Source organism: Chenopodium quinoa, unplaced genomic scaffold (genome assembly GCF_001683475.1).
Source record: "Chenopodium quinoa cultivar QQ74 unplaced genomic scaffold, ASM168347v1, whole genome shotgun sequence".
NCBI classification, from domain to species: Eukaryota; Viridiplantae; Streptophyta; class Magnoliopsida; order Caryophyllales; family Amaranthaceae; genus Chenopodium; species Chenopodium quinoa.
In genome coordinates this window covers 1,330,153-1,352,010 of record NW_018742861.1, presented here as the reverse complement: position 1 = coordinate 1,352,010, position 21,858 = coordinate 1,330,153, and the positions used below count along the sequence as shown (strand labels likewise).

Genomic DNA, 21,858 nt, shown 5'->3' with positions numbered 1-21,858 from the left:
AGAGTAATTATTATCATGAGAATGAAACTTCATCCTCAAACAAGTGTTTTTCTTTATAAATTTTGCTGTTTGGTGCGATTTGGAACCTAAATCACACCGCAAACAGCCCTAAAATTAATGACGACAATTTATTTTAAGATTAAGTGAGCTAATGGTGAATTAACCACTATGAAGGGTTAATTATTATTAAAAGGCGTATCAATTGATCGGACTACTAGGCCACTTCAGCAATTGATGCGGCCTAGTGGATGATTCCATTCACACTTCATTATATTACAAATTAAAAGAAAAAAATCCGCCCTAGTAACACGGCATAGAAGAAGAAAGAATAGAAGAAAAAGTAGCCGCAAAAAAATGGGGAAATAATTTGACAAGTTTTCCCTACAAACATACATGCACAATAACACACTCTATATTACTACAATATTGCTGATGCCCTTTCTTTGCAGTATTTTGTGTTGCAGGCCGTGTGAGCCCCCCACCGTTTTCCAACCACCTTTCTTTACTACTTACGTTATTCACTCATCCATTCCCTTCCTATTCTAGAGAATTCTAGTTCGAATGAGATACAAGGACAATACGATAATGCAATTCTCACATGAAAAGAACAAGGAATAAGGCGGATGTATTTGGCTCTCAAGGGGAGCACTTGCATCCCCATTTTGTAAAAAATTAATGAAATTCATGGATCATGTATAATTTTTAAAATTTATTCTAATAGTTTTTGCTCTCCCATTTTTATAACTTGATCTTCTTAAAGACAACACCAAGCAATAAAAATACATTCTAAATATTTAGGCCTTATTATTTCAATTTTCATCTTAATTCTGCGGAGCTTAAATTATTCTTATTGAACTAAAAGTAACACGACCTTGGTAATTTTTACAAAAAAAATTAAAAAAAAAATTATAAATATTTTATCTATATAAACTAATTACTCGATATATTCCATTGTTTTATAAATATTGTAATGTTTGAACCTTAACACTATGTACATCGCTTTTTGTAACCATAAATTGCAATTTATATGTAAGGAAAAATATAGTCGTTTTTATATTTTTTAGATTTGTACTAATACAAAAGGAACGGAGGATGTATGTAAATAAAATATATAACCAACAAGTAAAATACATTATTCTTTATTTTCTACGCTGTAAAGTTAAAAATTTTTGCACCCCCATTTTGAAATTTCTAGATCCGCCACTGATTATAAAAGTGTTTTTAATGAATATTAGTACGTTTCTATTAATATGAAACTTTTTGGAAAATTATTGAAAAATAAATCAATGTGGACTACTAGTCTAAAAATGGACAATATCGGTTCCTTCTAGTCTAAGAAAACCAAATTGTCCTGACTAATGACTATGGTATAATCAAATAATGATGTTCTCATCCTAATGCATGCATCATCTCTCTCACTCTAGTGACACTGATACTAGATTACTTTTTATATGTTTATGGTCGAGATGAGGTAAGATGAAGACACACTTTCAAAACCAATTGATCCTAGCAACATGCCAAATAACATGTGCATGGATAAGAGGAGAATAAGAAGTACAATACTTTCAATTCCATTTCCTTTTGTTGCTAATTACCAGTTTACCAATTACCACTAATCAATTTTACTAATAGGTGTAATAAATGATACAATTAATAATTTACTGTGGTAAAAAGAGTGTATAACATCAACAAAGTGTAACATAAAAAGGGGAGAATAAGAACTAAATCAACACTGCAAAAAAACAAAGAGCAATATCTTATATTAGGTCGTTATCAACAATTAATAACAATGTGTATGTTAGTATGTAGCAAGCTGCAACATGATACGATATGATGCATGCCCCCGGCAATAACCATTGCATTGACTGAATTTATTTAAGGTGCGGCTCTGTTAGTGAGTAGTACCAGTTTCTGCTACAAGAAAGCGACGTGTACGTAGCAAAAGAGAAAAGGACCCCAAATTTTGATTTTTCCTAAATTTATTTTCACTATGTAAAAAAAAAAAAAAAAAAAAAAAAATTGTGATTTGTTGTTAAATTGTTGGATATTGGAATGTATTGTTGAATTCTAATTATTCAATCTTCAGTTTAATTTTATCATAAACTATTAATCTAGTAACTCTTCAATTATTTGGTATTAAAAACGGTAAATATCATTTAAACAAAGAATGCAAGGCCTAATTTTAAAAATTTATTACATGTAGTATAAGACCTTTGTTATTACTCTATTCCTTGTACACAGTCTTTAATTTTACTACCTTTTTAAGCAAGTTATTTACACTTTGTTATTATTATAAAATCTATCTTGAGATTTCTTTACACGTTTTCTTTATACGGAGTATAATTTTCTGTACGTTTTCGTCCTTTTTCTTAAACGCATGTATCATTTTTATACCTATACACTTTTTTTTACATGCACTCAAGACATCAACACTTTATTCCTAATCAGCTTAGTTTATGTACAAATAGTAAAAGTATAGAACTTTTGTGAGCGAAGATATCAACAAAAACTCGAATTCAATTTTGGCTACTACATACAAGTAATAAACATTTGCACGATAGAGAAATGGCCGACGACGAAGTAGAGAAGTTTTTGTTGTTGACAAGTAGAGCTTATTAGAGGGGGGTCCAATCTACTAAACCTCCATTTAGCTAGTCTTTTAGAGGCATGGAGGGATCTTTTCTTTCACATTCACCCCATAGGCTCATACGACCATACCATATCTTTCTTTCATCAGGTCATTGTCTCTTTCTCCTTCTCTCAGCTTGTCCTCCTCAACTAAATGTAGTAGCAACAACATTTTTAGTTGGCTTATTGCAAATTGATCATGACTTGATGATGACTAGATTGAATTTTAAATTGAATTATATGATTGTTAATGTGATTTCACTTAGAGTTTTAGTTGGTACAATAATACGTTTAGGGATAAAAATGGTAACATATATATACTCTTCTCATTTTGGAATAATTGACACGACATCAGTAAAATTTGATAGTTGACACATTATAGTTGTCAATGTAATAATTTGATCAAAATATACATGACTAAACATTAGTCAAAGTTAGTTAATAAATAGTGCAAAAAGAAAAACCATATCAATTATTCTAGTAAGGAGGTGTTAATTTTATGAATGTGAAATGTAATTCATCTACTTCACTGATCTTATGTATAATGTAAAATTTTTGAATGAGCCTGTAATATATAAGTTGATTTGAGGGAGGCTCTCTCATCTTCAACCTTAATGAGGAGGGCTCAATTCTCTTGGTTAAGGAAGTTAGGCTACGTTTTTTTTTTTGTTTTTTTTTTTTAAACATTTTTCTAGAAAAATGACTTTCTTATTTTCCATTGTTTGGTTAGTAAAGGGATGGAAAACAGTTTTCCAATCAATCTCCCATAAGTAGAAAACGTTTTCTTTTTAAAATTGAGAAAGGTATGCTACATTTTCCTCCCTACTTCTTAGAGCAACTCCAATGGTTGGGAAAAGGGACTAGCTTGCAAATATTAAAAATCTTAGTCTAGTAGCTACACCATTGTTGCACATCTTGTTGATTAGCTTTGACAAGCAAATTAGCTTTGTAGAGCTAATTAGCTTGACAAATATTTATTAGATAAAAAAATTATTAATTTAAAAATAAATTAATTTACAACTAGCTTAACCATTAGAGCAACAAATAGCTTGAATTGTTGTAGCTTTAGAAGTTAATGTGGCATACCAAGCTATTAAATAAATTAGTCAACCACTATATCCTTTACCTCTCCTCTTATCTACCTTCTCCTTTCCATTCCTATTTCCCTGTCCTATATGATTTTCTTGTAAGAGAAAATAAACAAAGGAAAAGTATTTTAATAGTTATGTTTTCCTTTTCAAAGTATTTCCATAAATTTTCATTTTTTTTTTAAAAAGTTATTTTCCGTTAAAATAAACGGAGCCTATGAATTGGGACCTTAATTTTCTTAAAGACCCGGGTTTGATATATAAAAATAAAATAAAGACCTTGCTAGTGTAATACGAATGGAAAAGTATTGGCGTATAGGCCCTATGTATTTAGCATGCAAATAGGATGACATTTTTGTAAATAATAAGAACCTAATGGTGGAAAATATGATGGCAAAAAGTAACACTACATGCATAATAGTATACGAAAAGTACTATTAAGAAAGCTTATACTACCTCTGGTCCACTTTACTAGCAAATTTGAGGGTGTTTGCGGAGGTCGAGGCAAAACTTTTAAGGGGTGAATTAGAAAAAGTAAGGGTATGTAATTAAGAGATAAAATTGGAGGGAATAGTTGTGGTCCCCTTTTTGACTTTTGTAACCCCTTGTACTTTTGTGAAAGTAGTGGGAAATTCCCACCCTTATTTCCTGGCAGCAAATGCAAGTAGTGGAAAATATTTTTGCCCACCTTGTTTCCCTCCCAAAGTTTCCCCAAATTTCAAACTTTTAACCAATTTCCCCCAAAATTTAAATTTTAGCATTCAATTCAAACAAAATGCCCAATATAAAACCAGGGCTTCCCTTCCAATTCCCCATTTTCAAAAGATCAGTTTTAGGGGAATTGGGGAGGGGGAAGGGGGGAGAATTAATTCAAGTACAATCACATCAGAAATTAGTTTACTAAATCCAAAATACAGGCAGCCCTAACAAATTACAACCGTCTAAAAGTTGATTAGTTAAATCCTAATTCCTAAAGTTGTGTTAGTAGATGCAGCTTCATTAATTACAAGAATAGGCTCCGTTGAAGACCGTCCAAAAACCACCAGCCGCCACTTCATCACCAAAAAACAACCCTGAAAAATTTAAAACAGAGAAGGGACTCATGGCAGAGTTCGTACACGAACTTATGGATGAGTTAATTAAGAGGACCAGCTCATGGAAGATGATTTGAACGAAGAACAATTCATCCAAGAAGAGTATCAATGGTCGTCAGATTCAGATCAGGAACAAGACTAACATCATGAAGATAATGATGCAGATGGCTATGATGCAGATGATGATGCAAACCAAGAAGAGCTACAACACAATAGCAGACAAACAAGAGAGATGACAGTAGAACAGAAAAGAGCAAATGTTGAGGAGATTATATTTCACATGGAGCGAGGGGGACTCACTACCAAGAGGCTTTTTAGCCAATTTGGCAAGAAAACATTTAGTGCACAAATCTACAACAACAAGATGGTTTCAGGTAATAAAACATTCTCTTGCACAAGGTATTGTTGTTGATGTGAATACAAAAAAAAAATAGGCAGGACAGGACGCAAAGCAAAAGAATACACAGATGAGTTCCTGACATCTGTACCATTGTACAAAAGAACAACTGAAAGGGGATATGCTGCTGCACTGAAAATACCCAAAACAGCATTGGGTAGGCTAAGGCAGCAAGGCCGGATGAGAACACACACAAGCACAAATCACCCAGCATTGACAGAGAAGCACAAAGTGTCAAGACTTAAATGGGTTTTAAGTCTAATAAATCCTGTACCAGCAGTAGGGGACCCAACATTCACTGTTATGCAAAAGTGGATACATTTAGATGAGAAATGGTTCTACATTAATCCAGAAACAAGAACCTTCTACCTACTGCCAACAGAAGATGATCCATACAGGGCTCAACAATCAAGGAGGTTCAAGATCAAAGCAATGTTTATGGGAATGATAGGGAAGCCATTGTTTGATGATGAAAAAAACATGATACATGATGGAAAATATGGCCTTTTTCCTTTTGTAAAGTATGAAAGAGCCAAAAAGAAAAGCAAGAACAAAGATGCAGAGACTCTAGAGACAAAGGCAATTCAAAGTGTCACAAAAGAGTGCATAAGGGAGATGCTGCTAACACATGTCATCCCAACATTCTATGAAAAATGGCCACAACAGTTACCAAAGGACATCATTATACAATGGGATAATGCTAGGCCTCATTAGGTACCAAAGTGTTAGAATCCAACCTCTTTGTTATGTATTCTTCTTTATTTTCCTTATATTTTCCTTATGTAATGTCTCTTTAGTCTTTCTTTTTATTTTTCTAGACCCTAGGGAGAATTATTGTGTTACTGTCATTTCAACGTTCACTTGTAATTCTCTACTAATGCAATATAAAGCTCTTTAGGGAGCGAATGGTTATTCAATCAAAGCTCTCTACCCCGTTGTTATTTCTTTAAGACTTGTGTGTTGTTTAAGCCTTTATAGATATTGTGCTTGCCTTGTTTTAAAGCATCCCCCACCAAACCAAGAGACCCTAGAGACGTCCTCATTTTCGTCGGTTCCGCTTGTGCCCGCTTCGAAGTATCGGCCGTCACAAGCCCCGACTCCGCACTCGTTGTTCTCGTGCGCCCTCTTGAGACACCGTAGGTCCGTGTTGCTGTGTGCTCACGAACCTCCTTGCTTTAGGCTTGCGCCCTTGTCGCCAAAAGACGAGAGCGCGCCGCACGATCTGGTGTTGAATCACTCGGACCGTGACAGTTTGGTATCAGAGCCAAGTTTGCCGTAGAGATGGCAGAAGAAGGAGAGATGCATGAATACACATTCGAGGAAAGACTTGCTTGGCTTGAAGGCAAGTCCGAACAGTGGGCTATGCTTGAAGAAAGGCTGCCCAAACTCAAGGATATTGTAATAAAACAAGCCGACCAAATAGAGAGGCTTGCCGCTACTGTGGATGGGTTAACGGAGCAACTTAACTTCGTGCAAGGCGTCGCTGATGAAGCACATGATAAATGTGCAACCTTAATGCGTGCCCAGAGAGGGCTCGGGGGAAGTGGAGGTGCCAAGATAAAACCTCCCAAGCCCCGGACCTTCAATGGCACGAGAGATTCAAAAGAAGTCGATAATTTCATTTTCGACATGGAGCAATACTTTCGGGTCTGTCAGTTGGAGAATGAGTTAAAAGTTGATACCGCCACTATGTATTTGGTGGATGATGCAAAGCTTTGGTGGTGCACCAAGTACACCGACATCCAAGCTAAGAGGACGTCAGTGGATACTTGGGAGGATCTGAAGAAAGAGCTGATGGCCCAATTTTATCCCGAGAATACCGAGTTTGTTGCTCGCACCAAGCTCGCTGCTTTGCAGCATAAGGGTTCCATCCGGGAGTATGCCAAAGAGTTTTCAGCGTGCATGTTGGAGATCCACAATATGTCCGAGGAAGATCGCCTATTCAACTTTGTGCGTGGTCTTAAGGAATGGGCCCAAAGAGAAATTTGGCGCCAAAAGATTGATACTTTATCGGGAGCCATCGCTGCAGCCGAAAGGTTGATGGACTACTCCTCAGAGAAAGGACAAGGTTTGAAGAAAGGGAATAGCGGGCCGACACCGAACCCTCCTAGGAACTCCGGACATGGCTCGCAAGTGAGCTCCAACAACTCGAACAATAGATACAATAGGAGTGGGGGAGAAGACTCTCGGAAAAGTGGAGCTTCTTCCTTCTCTAGTAGAGGAAGCACCCCTAGTTCATCTTCGACAGCCAGGCCATTGACGTGTATCCTTTGCAGAGGACCGCACAAGTGGTTTGAATGTCGACACAAGGGAGAAATTGACAATCTCCAAAAGAAACTGTCCTCCATGTCCTTAGAAAACCCCGAGGGTGAAGAAGCCGATGAGGTAGTACCTAGTGAAGGAGAACATTCCAGACTGGGGGCCATTCACATGATGTGCGCTATGGGAAGAGAAGGCTCTGAGGGCCAACCCAAAAACTCTGGATTGATGTATGTGAATGCGTTGGTAAATGGAAAGGAAACTCGTGCCATGGTGGATACCGGTGCTACCCACAACTTCATTTCAGAAAAGGAGGCAAAAAGACTTGGGTTGAAGCTCCTACCAGAAGGAGGCAGTATGAAAGCGGTGAATTCAGTTGCCAAACCGATCCACGGCGTTGCCAAGAAAGTAACAATGAAGCTGGGAGATTGGAGCGGACAGGTGGACTTTACCGTTGCGCCAATGGACGACTTCAGCTTGGTGCTCGGCATGGACTTCTTACACTTTAGTAAGGCAGTCCCGATGCCGCATCTTAGATCTATTCTGGTGCCCGGGCAGCAACCATGTCTCCTCCGAACTTGCGATTCGGGAAAAGGGCCGAAAGGGCCCCTCCTTTCAGCAATGCAATTGGAGAAGGGGTTGAAGAGGAACGAGCCCACGTTCCTAGCAACTCTTTCCACGAAGGAAGATGAAGCAAGTGGAGACTTTCCGCCTGCAGTTGCCGAGCTACTATCAGAGTTCCAGGATCTCCTCCCGAAAGACCTACCAAAAGTTCTCCCACCTAGAAGGACAGTGGACCATGAGATTGAGCTGGTTCCAGGGGCGAAACCCCCAGCACGAAGCCCTTATCGCATGGCCCCCCCAGAATTGGCTGAACTCCGGAAACAATTGGAGGACTTGCTTGAGGCAGGCTTCATCCGCCCATCAAAGGCTCCTTATGGGGCTCCTGTGCTTTTTCAGAAAAAACAAGATGGAAGTCTTCGATTGTGTATCGACTACCGAGCATTAAATAAGGTTACGGTGCGCAATCACTACCCTATCCCTTTGGTGGCGGATTTGTTCGATCAGTTAGGGGATGCAGTGTACTTTACAAAGCTAGACTTGAAGTCTGGCTATCACCAAGTTCGTATCGCCGAAGGAGATGAACCAAAAACTGCTTGTGTGACGAGATACGGGGCATACGAATGGCTAGTCATGCCCTTCGGCTTGACGAATGCACCTGCTACGTTCTGTACTCTGATGAACCAAGTATTTCGAGAGTACTTAGACAAGTTTGTGGTCGTGTACCTCGATGACATCGTTGTCTACAGCAAGACTTTGGAGGAGCACCTCGAGCACCTAAGATTGGTCTTCGAGAAGCTGAGAGAACATCACCTTTTTGTGAAACGAGAAAAGTGTGCCTTTGCGCAGGAAGAAGTCGGATTTCTTGGACACTTTGTGGGGAAGGGTCGATTGAGGATGGACCCAAAGAAGATATGTGCTGTTCGCGATTGGCGGGATCCCAAGAACCCCTCTGAGCTGCGATCCTTTCTAGGACTGGCGAACTATTATAGAAGATTCATTAAGGGATACTCAGAGATCGCAAGTCCCCTCACCGACCTATTGAGATCGCAAGGCCCCAGAAGGAAGCTTTCCAGAAGTTGAAAGAAGCAATGGTGAAGGAGCCGGTCCTTGCCCTTCCAGACATCACCAAACCATTCGTGGTCGAGACGGATGCTTCGGATTTTGCTTTAGGAGGAGTGCTCCTCCAAGAAGGACATCCTATTGCATTCGAAAGTAGGAAGCTGAATAATGCGGAGAGAAGGTATGCGGCACAAGAAAAGGAGCTACTAGCCATTGTGCACTGCCTAAGAGGATGGAGGCACTACTTGTTGGGGTCAAAGTTTACCGTCCGCACACACAACACCGCGGCGAGTCACTTTCTCACCCAACCCAAGCTGACAGGAAAACAAGCTCGGTGGCAGGAGGACTTAGCTGAGTTCGACGTGGAGTTCACCTATAGAACGGGATCCAGCAATAGAGTTGCCGATGCCCTGAGTAGGCGGGCCGATCTTGCTGCGATGTACAAGTTAGCGCCAATGACGGCAAGCAGCATTGCCACATCCGTTAGAGATCAAGTTCGTGCTTATCTCCCAGATGATCCGATGACAAAAACCATAACAAGGATGATTGAAGAAGGGAAGACTAGACGCTTTTGGTTGGAAGATGGCCTCATCTTCACCAAAGGTACAAAGCTGTTCATCCCCAAAGCAGGGGGATTGAGGAAAATGTTGTTGAAGGAATGCCATGATACGCTGTGGGCGGGACATCCAGGTTGGCAGAGAACCCTCAGTCTACTCGCGATGGGGTACTACTGGCCAGGAATGAAGGAAGATGTGATGAGCTACACCAAAACCTGCCTTGTGTGCCAGCAAGACAAGGTTGACAGACAGAAGCCCGGGGGCCTCCTTGAACCTCTTCCTGTACCAACTCGACCGTGGGAGAGTGTGTTGATGGATTTCATTAGTGGCCTCCCGAAGGTTGGCCAGTTCTCTTCTATCATGGTGGTGATAGACAGGTTCTCAAAATACGCAACGTTTGTACCCTTGCAGAAGGCTTGCGGAGCAGAAGAAACGGCATCTCTCTTCTTTAAGCATATTGTGAAGTACTGGGGATTGCCAAAGAGCATAGTAAGCGACAGAGATACCAGATTCACGAGCATATTCTGGTCTGAGCTATTCCAAATGATGGGGTCTGACCTCAACATGTCGTCAAGCCACCACCCTCAATCTGATGGGCAGACAGAGAGATTCAATGGGCTTCTCGAGGAATACTTACGTCACTTTGTGAGCGCCAACCAGAAAGATTGGGTGAGACTCTTGGACGTCGCACAACTTTGCTTCAACGCTCATAGGAGTTCTTCTTCCAACAAAAGCCCCTTTGAGTTGGTCATGGGTCAACAACCTCTCCTCCCGCACACAGTGGCTGACTGGGAGGGCGGTAGGAGTGCTCAGGCTCGAGATTTTACAAGAGAGTGGAAGCAAAACACCGACATTGCAAAAGCCTACCTAGAGCGAGCATCGCGCCGGATGAAGAAATGGGCTGATCAAAACAGAAGGCCAGTTGATTTTGCTATTGGGGACATGGTGATGGTGAAGGTATTACCAGAACAGCTGAAGTTTCTCAGAGGGAGAGATCGTCGCCTCATTCGGAAATATGAAGGCCCCATCCGCATCACTAAACGGATTGGGAAGAACGCATACAAGGTAGAACCGCCTGCGTGGATGAGGATTCACCCCGTCTTCCACGTTAGTCGTCTAAAACCCTACCATCCAGATCCCGACAACAGCAACCGCAACGTCACCTACCGCGCCAACATCAGAACCAGGACAAGAGCCACCCCTACAACAGAAGACTGAAGCTGCTAAGATCTTAGTGTAGATTTTGTAAGTCGACGAGGACGTCGACGACTTAAGTGGGGGAGGATGTTAGAATCCAACCTCTTTGTTATGTATTCTTCTTTATTTTCCTTATATTTTCCTTATGTAATGTCTCTTTAGTCTTTCTTTTTATTTTTCTAGACCCTAGGGAGAATTATTGTGTTACTGTCATTTCAACGTTCACTTGTAATTCTCTACTAATGCAATATAAAGCTCTTTAGGGAGCGAATGGTTATTCAATCAAAGCTCTCTACCCCGTTGTTATTTCTTTAAGACTTGTGTGTTGTTTAAGCCTTTATAGATATTGTGCTTGCCTTGTTTTAAAGCATCCCCCACCAAACCAAGAGACCCTAGAGACGTCCTCATTTTCGTCGGTTCCGCTTGTGCCCGCTTCGAAGTATCGACCGTCACAAGCCCCGACTCCGCACTCGTTGTTCTCGTGCGCCCTCTTGAGACACCGTAGGTCCGTGTTGCTGTGTGCTCACGAACCTCCTTGCTTTAGGCTTGCGCCCTTGTCGCCAAAAGACGAGAGCGCGCCGCACGATCTGGTGTTGAATCACTCGGACCGTGACACAAAGGATGAAGAATTTCAAGCAACTTGGCATGCATATGGGTTCAACATTCAATTCATTTTCCAACCAGCTCAGTCACCAGAAACAAATGTTTTAGATTTAGGCTTGTTTAGTGTGATTCAATCATTACAATATCAATCATTTCCAAGGAATCTAGATGACTTAATCAAGGAAGTTGCTAGAGCTTTTCAAGATTTTGATCCTATACTAAACAAGTACACATGGATCACACTTCAATCCTGCATGATTAAGATACTGGAAAAGCAAGGTGGTAATAACTTCTATCCCCCACACATGAACAAGAGAAGTTTGGACAACCAAGATCTATTACCAAAACTACTTGAAGTAGACAAGGATCTCATTGCTCAGGTAGTCCATTTTTTGGACACAGTCACAATTACAGGAGATGATAAAGGGCACATGGAAGTAGATGCAGACTGATAAATGTGCATAACTTTTGGAAGGGTAGTATTAGGGGACTCAATATTGACTGCCACACATAACCTTTTCCTATTCAAACAACTTTTTTGAGTTAGATTATGTGTAGGTTATGTGTAGGTTATGTGTACTTTTGGTAGATATAAATGGTTCATTTATTTGGCAGTCATGTAATCAGTCAAGCTCATATATTTTGATTAAACAAACATTTACAAGTTTAATTGTGTCTTTGTTTATTTTTTAGAACCTATTATTTCCATCAGAATGGGTGTGTTTTCAGTCAAAGATTTAGTGAGTGTTGGTACCTCAACAAAACCAGTTTGACAAGGTTTATGGAGCATCCAGACCACCCAAGTAGCTATCATATGAGTCCCATCATCATATGGAAAACCAAAAGGGATATGCATTAACAAAAAAGAGACTCAATGCATGACAGGAAGAATACAAGGGTCAAAATTGAACACTTCCATGCCAAGTAGGTGAAGGTTGACAAAACCAGGAGGAGACTCAATCTCAATAACTAGAATAGACCAATCAACTGTGAATTCCACCAATGCAACAAACATATAGGCAAATTTCTATATTGTACAGGTCAATCACATAACATCTCCAACAAATGCAAACAACCTACATGTCCAAAAAATACCAATCTTACCACAAACAAAAATCAACTTCTATCAAACACCACCATCCCAAAACAGAGAGGCTAACAAAATTAACTACCCACAGTTACTCCAACAGTCATGCATGAACTTATCATGTAAGTAAATTCACAGTCAAGTGTCAAAATGAACTACTCACACTAACCGCAGCAACAACCCAGCACACAACTTCAAAACAACAAATTGTGCAGTACAAGCATAAATAGAGAAGCTTAAAAAAAATTAGGGTTTATAGAGTATACGCTGCGCATTCAATTACGAGGGGGGTTGAACTGAGGCTAGTAGATCTGCAGGTAAGCCTCAATGACTTCCTCCCTCGTCATGCCGTCTGGAGGACCAGATTTGATGTGTTTTGCCCCAAATGAAGGCCCCTCATCACGGTCTTGGGACTGCGGTGGCTTAACCACCTCAGAAACCTCCAGATCTACTGGGGTAGACTCCCCTGTAGCATATCCGGTGGCTGAAACCTCCACCTCAGACACTGAAGACCCAGATCCCCCAGCAGAAACAACCGCAGCAACCACGAAACCCTCACCAGCAGGAACCACCTCAGATGGTGGTTCATCATGGGCCACATCCTCAGAGACCACCACCTTCGGCATCTCTTCATCGCTTTCAAAGTCAGCAAGTTTTGCCCTCCGGATCCGCCTCTTCGCAATCCAGAAGCACGGTGAATGAGTTTCATGACACCCGTTCCATGCTGGGGTTTGTAGGTAACGCTACCAGATCGGCGGTTGGAAGCACTTGATTCAAGGGTTTCATGGCAAGTTAGATCTAGGTTTTTGTCAGTTGGAGAAGCCATTGACGGACCTCAAAATTGGATACAGAGAAAGGATGAACAGAGGAATTCAAAGAAAACAAACCAAGGAAGAGAGACAGAGAGAGAGGATGGGATTCGGCGAGTGAGGAGAGAGAAAATAACAAGTAGGGTTTATGTGGGAGAGATTTATTCTGGAGAATTCTCCAGAATAAATGAACTCCAACCAATTCATCAGATGAATTGAATGAGGAGCATTCAATTGAGGTAGTTGGGGAGTTGTTGAATTTGAAGGGTTGGGGTATAATTTTGGTGGGAATGATTAATTTAATTAATCAGTTTTCTTTTTTTAATCTGATAAGGTTAGTAGTTTAACAAAGTTGAATTATTATAAAGATAAGGGTAAAATGGTAAAATTCCATAAAAAATTTTACTAAAAAAGGAAACAAATGAGAAAGTTGCAAGTAAAGTGGACCGGAGGTAGTATTTAATTTAATGGTACATTATACATGCATAGTAGTACATAAAATTGTACCACTGTACGATTAAGATAGAGAAAATAATGTACCACCGAATCTTAGATTGCCCTCCTATATGCATGCCAAATACATATATAGACCGTATGCACCTAGATTAAACTGATTATTCTAGTACTTTTCTAAAGAATAAATTATAGACTATGCTAATTTAGGTTCTGATTATTGCTTAAGATTTGACTTTAGTTGCCAATTTATTGATGATATCCCTCGATCTAATCGCTTGATTTCTCCTTTACATAGGTCTTCCTCCTCATGTGTTATCTCGTAAAGGTAATTGATAATATCCTAAACGACTAATCAAGCAATTTTTATCTTGGAAGTTTCTTGTAAATAACTAGTATGAACATACGAAGTACATCGTATTAATTAAATAATATATATATAAAACAAAGTCAAATGTTGCTTTGGCGTCTAACTTTTTTCACTTAATCTAGATCATTGTCATAAATAATCTCACATGTATTTAAAGCTTTATAAGATTTCTCAAATATTAGGCTAAATTTGTTTAATTAATTTATGTTAAATTTGTATCAAATGATTTAAATCCTTTAATTAGGAAGTCAAAAAAAATTTACTACATATTACTTTGTGTAATAGTACTCTTATGTATTTTCTCAAAAAAAAAAAAAAAAAAAAAAAATAGTACTCTTTATGTAAGTTTGTATGGGGCGTTTGAAATGTGGGAATGAGAGTTTGAGGTTTAAATTAAAAGGTGAGAATGAGAGTTTGAGAATTAAAAGGTGAAAATGAAATTGAGAATTAATTGTTAGGAAGTCATGAAAATATGTCAATATCTTATTTGAATAAAATGAGTGAGAATATATAGAGAATAAACACTCGTAACAATTTTATAATTAATTGTTACAGCAACTCCAATGGTTGTAGCTAGGGACTAGGGGTGGCAAAAACTGACCCGACCCGAAAACCCGACCCGAACCCGACCTGAAAATAGCGGGTTAGGGTTGAGAATTTCGACACGAAAACTTAAATGGGTTGACACGAACCCGACCCGAAATTAAATGGGTTAGGTTAAGGTTGAAAATTTCAACCCGAAAATGACCCACATAACCCGAAAATAATTTTCGGGTCAAAATCAGGTCGGGTCAACCCGAACCCGACCTTATAACCCGAATAAAAAAGTCTTAAAAAAAAAATCATTTTAATGGCTAATGGCCCAAGCCCAATTTAAAGTTCTAAACCTAAAAAAACCCTAAATGTGACTAACCCCCACCAGCCGTTTTTGTCTCCTATTTTCTCATTTTGCCCTCTCTCTCTCTCTCTCTCTCTCTCTCTCTCTCTCTCTCTAAACTTCTCCAGTTCTCATTTTCTCAACAATCTGAAGTTCTCAACACTCCACACTCACTCTTTCCTTCTAGTTCTTTCTCACTCTTTCGTTCTCAAGTTCTCAACTTTTCCCTCTTCTCACTCGTTCTCACTCCTCAACGCCTGAAAGGTAATGGTTATTAATTGTTTTTTTATTTCGTTTCGTTTTTGTTTTGAATTTCAAGTTCTGATTCTGAATTTTCCATTCTTGTTTTTTTTTTTTTTTCAAATCTTCAAATCTTCATCTCCTTCAAGCCGTCAAACCTCAAACTCTCAAAGGTAATTCTTTTTTAATTTTTGTTGTTTTTGTTTCGATTTTTGTTGTTTTCGTTTCTGTTTTGTTGTTTTCGTTTCGGTTTTGTTCTTGATTTTTGATTTTTTTTTTTCGTTTCAATTTTTTTGTTTTCGTTTCGAGTTTGGTTGTTTTCGTTTTGGTTTTGTTGTTTTCGTTAGTTTTGTTCTTGATTTTTGTTGTTTTTGTTTCCGTTCCATTTTTGGTTGTTTTCGTTTCGAGTTTGTTGTTTTCATTTCATTTTGGTTGTTTTCGTTTGGTTTGTTCTTGATTTTTGTTGTTTTTGTTTCTGTTTCAATACAGATTTGTATTTGATTATTGTTGTTGTTCTTGCATGATAATAGTATTAAGTTTATATAACGTATGATGGGTTGCTTTGTAAATTTCTAGCACAATAATCCAATTCCTGATCTAATTTACAGCAAGAATATATCTTTGACATGCATGTGATTTTTTTTTTTTTAATTTTAGGTCTGATTTAGATTATATCTCTAGCTTGTTGTTGTTGGCTTGTTGTTTATTTTATATTGTTGTTCTTGTCCAAATAATTTCTGATTTTTTGCGGTAATTATGGATGTTGATGTTTAGATTATATCTCTAGAAAGAATAGATCAGTTTTTGTCTCTTGTTTTAAAATAAATGTTTTATTTTGTTATAATTTTTGCAGTAATTATGGATGTCGATGTTCAGCAACTTTCTTCCGAGGAAGAGGAGATTGACTCGACAACACAAGACAAAGGAAATGGTAAAAACCAGAAAACTTCTTCTGGTAAACCTCGTGTGATTCTTACTGGTAAGAAACGTCAACGTCGGCTTTCTTCTGGTGTTTGGGTGAATTTTGATTTTTTAGACGAGCCTGATGAAAATGGTAATCTAATTTGCAAATGTAAAAAGTGTGGTATACATTTTAATGCTGATAGTAAGAATGGAACTGGGAATCTTCATCGTCATTTGAAAAAATGCAAACAAAGGTCTTTTAGGGATGTTGGTCAAATGATATTAGAGAAAACATCCTCTGGTTTAGGAAATAGATTGCGTGAATTTGATGCTAATTATTTCCGTGAATTATTATCTCTTGCTATTGTGGAGCATGATATGCCATTTCAGTTTGTAGAGTTCAAGGGTTTTAGGAGATGTTTTAATTATTTGCATCCTGATTTCAAACCTGTCACTCGAAATACTATCAAATCTGATGTACTTAAGATGTATAAAAGAGGGAAAGAAAAATTAAAAGTTGTTTTGGGCTCAACTTGTAGTAGAATTGCATTGACTTCTGATTGTTGGACTTCTATAACCACTGATGGTTATATTTCATTGACAGCTCATTATGTTGACAAGTCTTGGTGTTTGCAAAAAAAGATTTTGAACTTTTCTTACATTGGTCCTCCCCATACAGGAATTCATTTATGTGATCATGTGTATGGTTTGTTAAAAGAATGGGGTATTCAAAAAAATATTTTTTCAATTACATTGGATAATGCTTCTTCAAATGATGTTTTTGCTGAAAATCTAAAAGGGGAACTTGAGTTGATTTGTGGTGGGGAATTTTTTCATGTAAGGTGTTGTGCTCACATTCTTAATTTAATTGTTCAAGATGGTTTAAAAGAAATTGATGAGGCTGTGTATAAGATTAGAGAGAGTGCCAAATATTGTAAGAGTTCACAAGCTAGGAAACAAAGGTTTTTAAGTTGTGTATCACATGTTGAAATTCAATCTACTAGAATTTTACAACAAGATATTCCTACTAGATGGAATTCAACTTACATGATGCTTGATTGTGCTTTGTATTTTAAAAAAGCTTTAATTCACTTTCAAAAAGTTGATGCCAATTATGTACATTGTCCTTCTGTTGAAGAATGGGGTAGAGTTGAAAAAATATGCAAGTTTTTGAAAGTTTTTCATGATGTCACACTTGCCTTTTCTGGGACCAAATATCCAACTTCCAATATCTACTTTCATAGAGTCTTACAAGTTAGGTTGTTGTTACAAAATGAAATGAAAAGTTCAGATCTTTTTATGCAAAAAATGGCTTGTAAAATGTATGAGAAATTTGGAAAGTATTGGTCAGAATTTAGTACATTTATGGCTGTTGCTGTGGTGTTGGATCCACGATATAAGTTGCAATGTGTCAATTGGGGTTACATGAGGATATATGGTCAGCATAGTGTTGAATACGAGCTTGAGTTTTCTAAGGTTAAGGATGCTTTACGGAGGTTGTACGAGGCTTATGCATCCAGTCATTCTTCATCAAGCAATGTTATTCCCACTGCTAATGCTTCCAATGCTAATGAAGCTTCCGATGATTTTATGATGGTAAACAACTTTATGAGTTTCTGTCTTTCTGATGCATTTACCTTTATTGCAAGTGAAAACATATCCTGATTTAATAATCTGATTTTTTATAATCTGATTTTTTATAATCAGATTTTATTATAATCTGATTTTATTATATCTGATTTATTATATTATAATCTGTGATTTATTGTATTATGATCTGATTTTTATTTTCTGATTTTTTGTGTCATGGCGTCATGCTACTCATATAATTTGATTTATTGTATTATAATCTGATTTTCTTATAATCTGATTTATTATATTATAATCTGATTTTATTGTATGATAATCTGATTTTTATTTTTTGATTTTTTGTGACATGCTACTCATGTAATCTAATCTTGGTATATAGGATTTTGATAGTTTTTCTATGGAGCAATCAAATGTGGCAATCAAATCTGAAGTTGATATGTATTATGAGGAGCCACTTATCCCCCGAGGCACCAACCTTGATATTTTGTCTTATTGGAGAACTTGCTCGGTCCGGTATCCTATATTAGCTAAAATTGCTAGGGATGTTCTTGCTGTCCCCGTATCAACTGTGGCCTCCGAATCAGCTTTTAGTACTGGAAGTCGAGTGCTTGATTGTTATAGAAGTGCTTTAAAATCAGAAACAGTGGAGGCTATAATTTGCTTAAGGGATTGGGATTTTGGGGAAGGTAAAAAATGAGTTAGAACTATTATATTACTTGTAAATTATCTTTTATTTTAGTACATGTGTTGATTTTAATTTGCTATCTTTTCTTGTAGATAATATGGATCCTCAAATGGCAATGCTATGTGGATCCGTTATGAAGCTTAAGGTGGGGGACAACGATGACGCACCACAAACCTCGCCGGAACTATCAGAATTTGATGAGAATGCTTCTTCGAATATTGTTTGAGTTACAAGGACTAAAGTTTATTAAAAGACATTTTTTTCTTTTTAATTATGGTTTGTAATTTGTTAAGACTATTTTGGTGTGTTAGTGACTTAGTGTGTAATAGTTAATTAGGCATTTTAGACTATTGAAAACATTGGGTAAAAAATTCAGGTTTTGTTAACTGTTTGAAAACACAAAATTTGGCTAAAAATCAGTTTATTCAGCTAAAAAAAAAATTAAAACAATTACCAAAATTCAGGTCAAATCAGGTTGTTTTCGGGTTGACCTGAACCCGAAAATATCAGGTTCGGGTTGGGATTTTCAACCCGAAAACTTAAATGGATCAGGTTCAGGTTGGGGATTCCTTGACCCGAAACACGAAAACCCGAACACGAACCCGACCTGACCTGATCTGTTTGCCACCCCTACTAGGGACTTGCTTGCAATTTTCAAAAGTCTCTAGCTATTAGCTTGACCATTGGAGCTAAAAAATACAATTAGCTTGGGCAAGCAAATTAGCTTGTCCTTGCTAATTTGCTTGACAAAAAAATTTTCAAAATTTTTGGACATTAGTATATTAAAATAATTAAATTTCTAGGGCTAATTAAAAAGGTCAAGGTTATTTAATTAACAAGCTAGTAGCAAACCATTGGGGCACAAAATAGCTATACAGAAAGTTATTAGCTTGAAATTATATATGGCATGGCAAGCTAATTTAATAACTAGCTTACCATTAAAGTTGCTCTAATATTTCCTTTTCATTGTTTTTATTACGGCAAAAATGTCATTTTAAACTTATTCTCATTTCCATCTATTTATTACCTACTCTCTGTCCCACCCTAGATAATATAATGGTGAAAATTCTTCCCAAATATTTCCATTACCAAACCTATTTTTATTCTCATTTCCATCAAACAAATAAGGTTTATTTTATTTGAATTGAGATTAAAACTTCTAATTCCACACTCAATTTCCACATACCAAACACCCCCATAATGTAACATAGACTGATAGACATTTGGACTTTTTAGATCAAATTTTTTTGTACGCATAAATAAAATGATGTTTTCACTATCAAGTCTAACACTTTATTATACAAAAAAAAAAAAAAAAAAAAAAAAAAAACCTAATCTTTAGAAGAAATAATCAAGTAGGCCGGTGTAGGACCGCTTGCAAGTTGCAAGAAGTGCTGATTTTTGAAGCGTCGCTTTCAAAGGCCATTTTCATTTCCTCTTCCTGCTAAAAATGTAATGACATTTTATTTATTTTTTTAAATTTTTAGCTGACACTTTGCCGCCACGTGGGCGCCGCATTTTAGATCCAATCAAAACAATCTGCCACGCCCCAATCTATTGAATTTTGAATTACTACTACTTCTTACACAACCGCAAACTCTTCTAATTTTACTCCCTAACAACTCATGATATCATTCTACACCTTCTCATTACACTTGGGACCTTTATTTAATTATTTTACGAACTCACAAGTCATAACTCTCTTCGTTTCTGAATAATAGCAACACTTAAGATTACTACAGAGTAATTAGCAGATGTCATTTACTCTATAAAATTTTTTGAACCATAACATGAGATTTAACCTTATAAAGTAGTGTTACTAGAGCAATTTCGTATTTGAATGACATTTTTCCATAAACAAAAGCATAGTGATTACTCTAAGGAGGGGGGGGGGGGGGTAGTACTCTACTATACTACATATCATACACTTGATGAGTTAGATCGCATTTAATTTGTCACATTTCTTTGATAGAATCTTTTCTCCCTTTTAACAATGCAAGTAACAAACTTTGCGTACTAAAAGGAAAATAATAATAATAACGCCATCTATATGCTTTCAAATAAGCAACTTTTAAAATAGTGAATTAAGATAAATGAAACAGTTTTAAATTTTTAATGGGATGAAAGGAGTAATCGGTAGCCTCTTTATGATTGGTCCCCAAATAAATACATAAGTATATATAAATATAATCTAAAAAACTATACTATAAATAAATCATATCACACCTCCTAAAATTTTGAACCCAAAGAAGAAATATTACAGTAAGATAAAAAAAAAATACACCAATACTTGCTAGAAATGGCTATTGATAACCTTGCTAGTAATGAAAGCCGCCTTTCGGGTGCATATATTCGTAGCCTTGTCAAACAACTTACAACTTCAAAACCTTTAAACACAAACGAAAACTTGATCAATAATGATAGTCTTATTGTTGGAGAGTTTACTCCTCAACCATCAATAAACACCAAAAAAGGTGACAAATTAGGCATGGCTAAGCCAAACAACAACAACCAACAACAAGGTCACAAGAAGCAAGTCCGACGGCGGCTCCATACGAGCCGCCCGTACCAAGAGAGACTCCTCAACATGGCCGAGGCTCGGAAGGAGATTGTCACCGCGCTCAAGTACCATCGTGCCTCGATGAAACAAGCTAGAGACCATAAACAAACACGAGACGAACAACATATGGATGGTCATCAACAACAATTGCAACAACAACACCGGTCGATATTTGGTAGTGTACAAGATTATCAAACTTGTACATTAGTTAAAAATGAACCACCATCTTCATTAGATAATAATTTTTATTATAGTAATAATAATAATAATAACAACAATTGTAACGATTATAATAATTTTTATAGTCCTTCTTATCCTTGGGAAATTAGTTCAACACAATTAATAGAACCCTTAAATAATATTCCACTTCCAAATCAAACCCTAGGATTAAACCTAAACCTTCAAGCTTTTACAAATTTAGATACACCCTTTTGTCATAATACAATAAACACTACCTACACCAACAATAACCATTATTCACCATTGTCACCATCATCATCATCCTCCTCCACCCCTAGAGACCTCGGTGCCACGACAACGGCCGAGGGGGCGGGACTACTCCCTAGCAATGGTATGGACATGATGCATCCGGCGTTAGATGAAGTTGAGATGGCGGCGATTCGGTTTGTAGGAGAACAACATCAAATGGAGTGGGATGATACTTTGAATTTGGTTAAGTCAGCTTGGTGGTTTAAGTACCTTAAAACGGTGGATTTTGGTATGGAAATTAAAAGGGAAGAAGAGAATAATAATAATAATAATAATAATAATAATAATAATAATAATAATAATAATAATAATAATAATAATAATAATAATAATAATAATAATAATAATA

At 37.3% G+C, this 21,858-nt stretch overlaps 1 protein-coding gene across 1 annotated transcript; it reads left to right on the top strand.

The window, feature by feature from the left end:
• The first annotated feature begins 5,042 nt into the window (after positions 1-5,042).
• On the top strand, positions 5,043-5,921 carry LOC110726148. Its single transcript, XM_021905614.1, has 2 exons — positions 5,043-5,184; positions 5,245-5,921. The coding sequence occupies exons 1-2, from the start codon at positions 5,043-5,045 to the stop codon at positions 5,919-5,921; spliced, it is 819 nt and encodes a 272-aa protein (XP_021761306.1).
• The last annotated feature ends 15,937 nt before the right edge of the window (positions 5,922-21,858 follow it).

Coding starts and splice junctions, on each gene's coding strand:
- LOC110726148 (XM_021905614.1), top strand. CDS start 5,043: ATGACAGTAGAACAGAAAAGAGCAAATGTTGAGGAGATTATATTTCAC. Junction 5,185..5,244: donor CAACAACAAGATGGTTTCAG/GTAATAAAACAT, acceptor AAAAAAAAATAG/GCAGGACAGGACGCAAAGCA.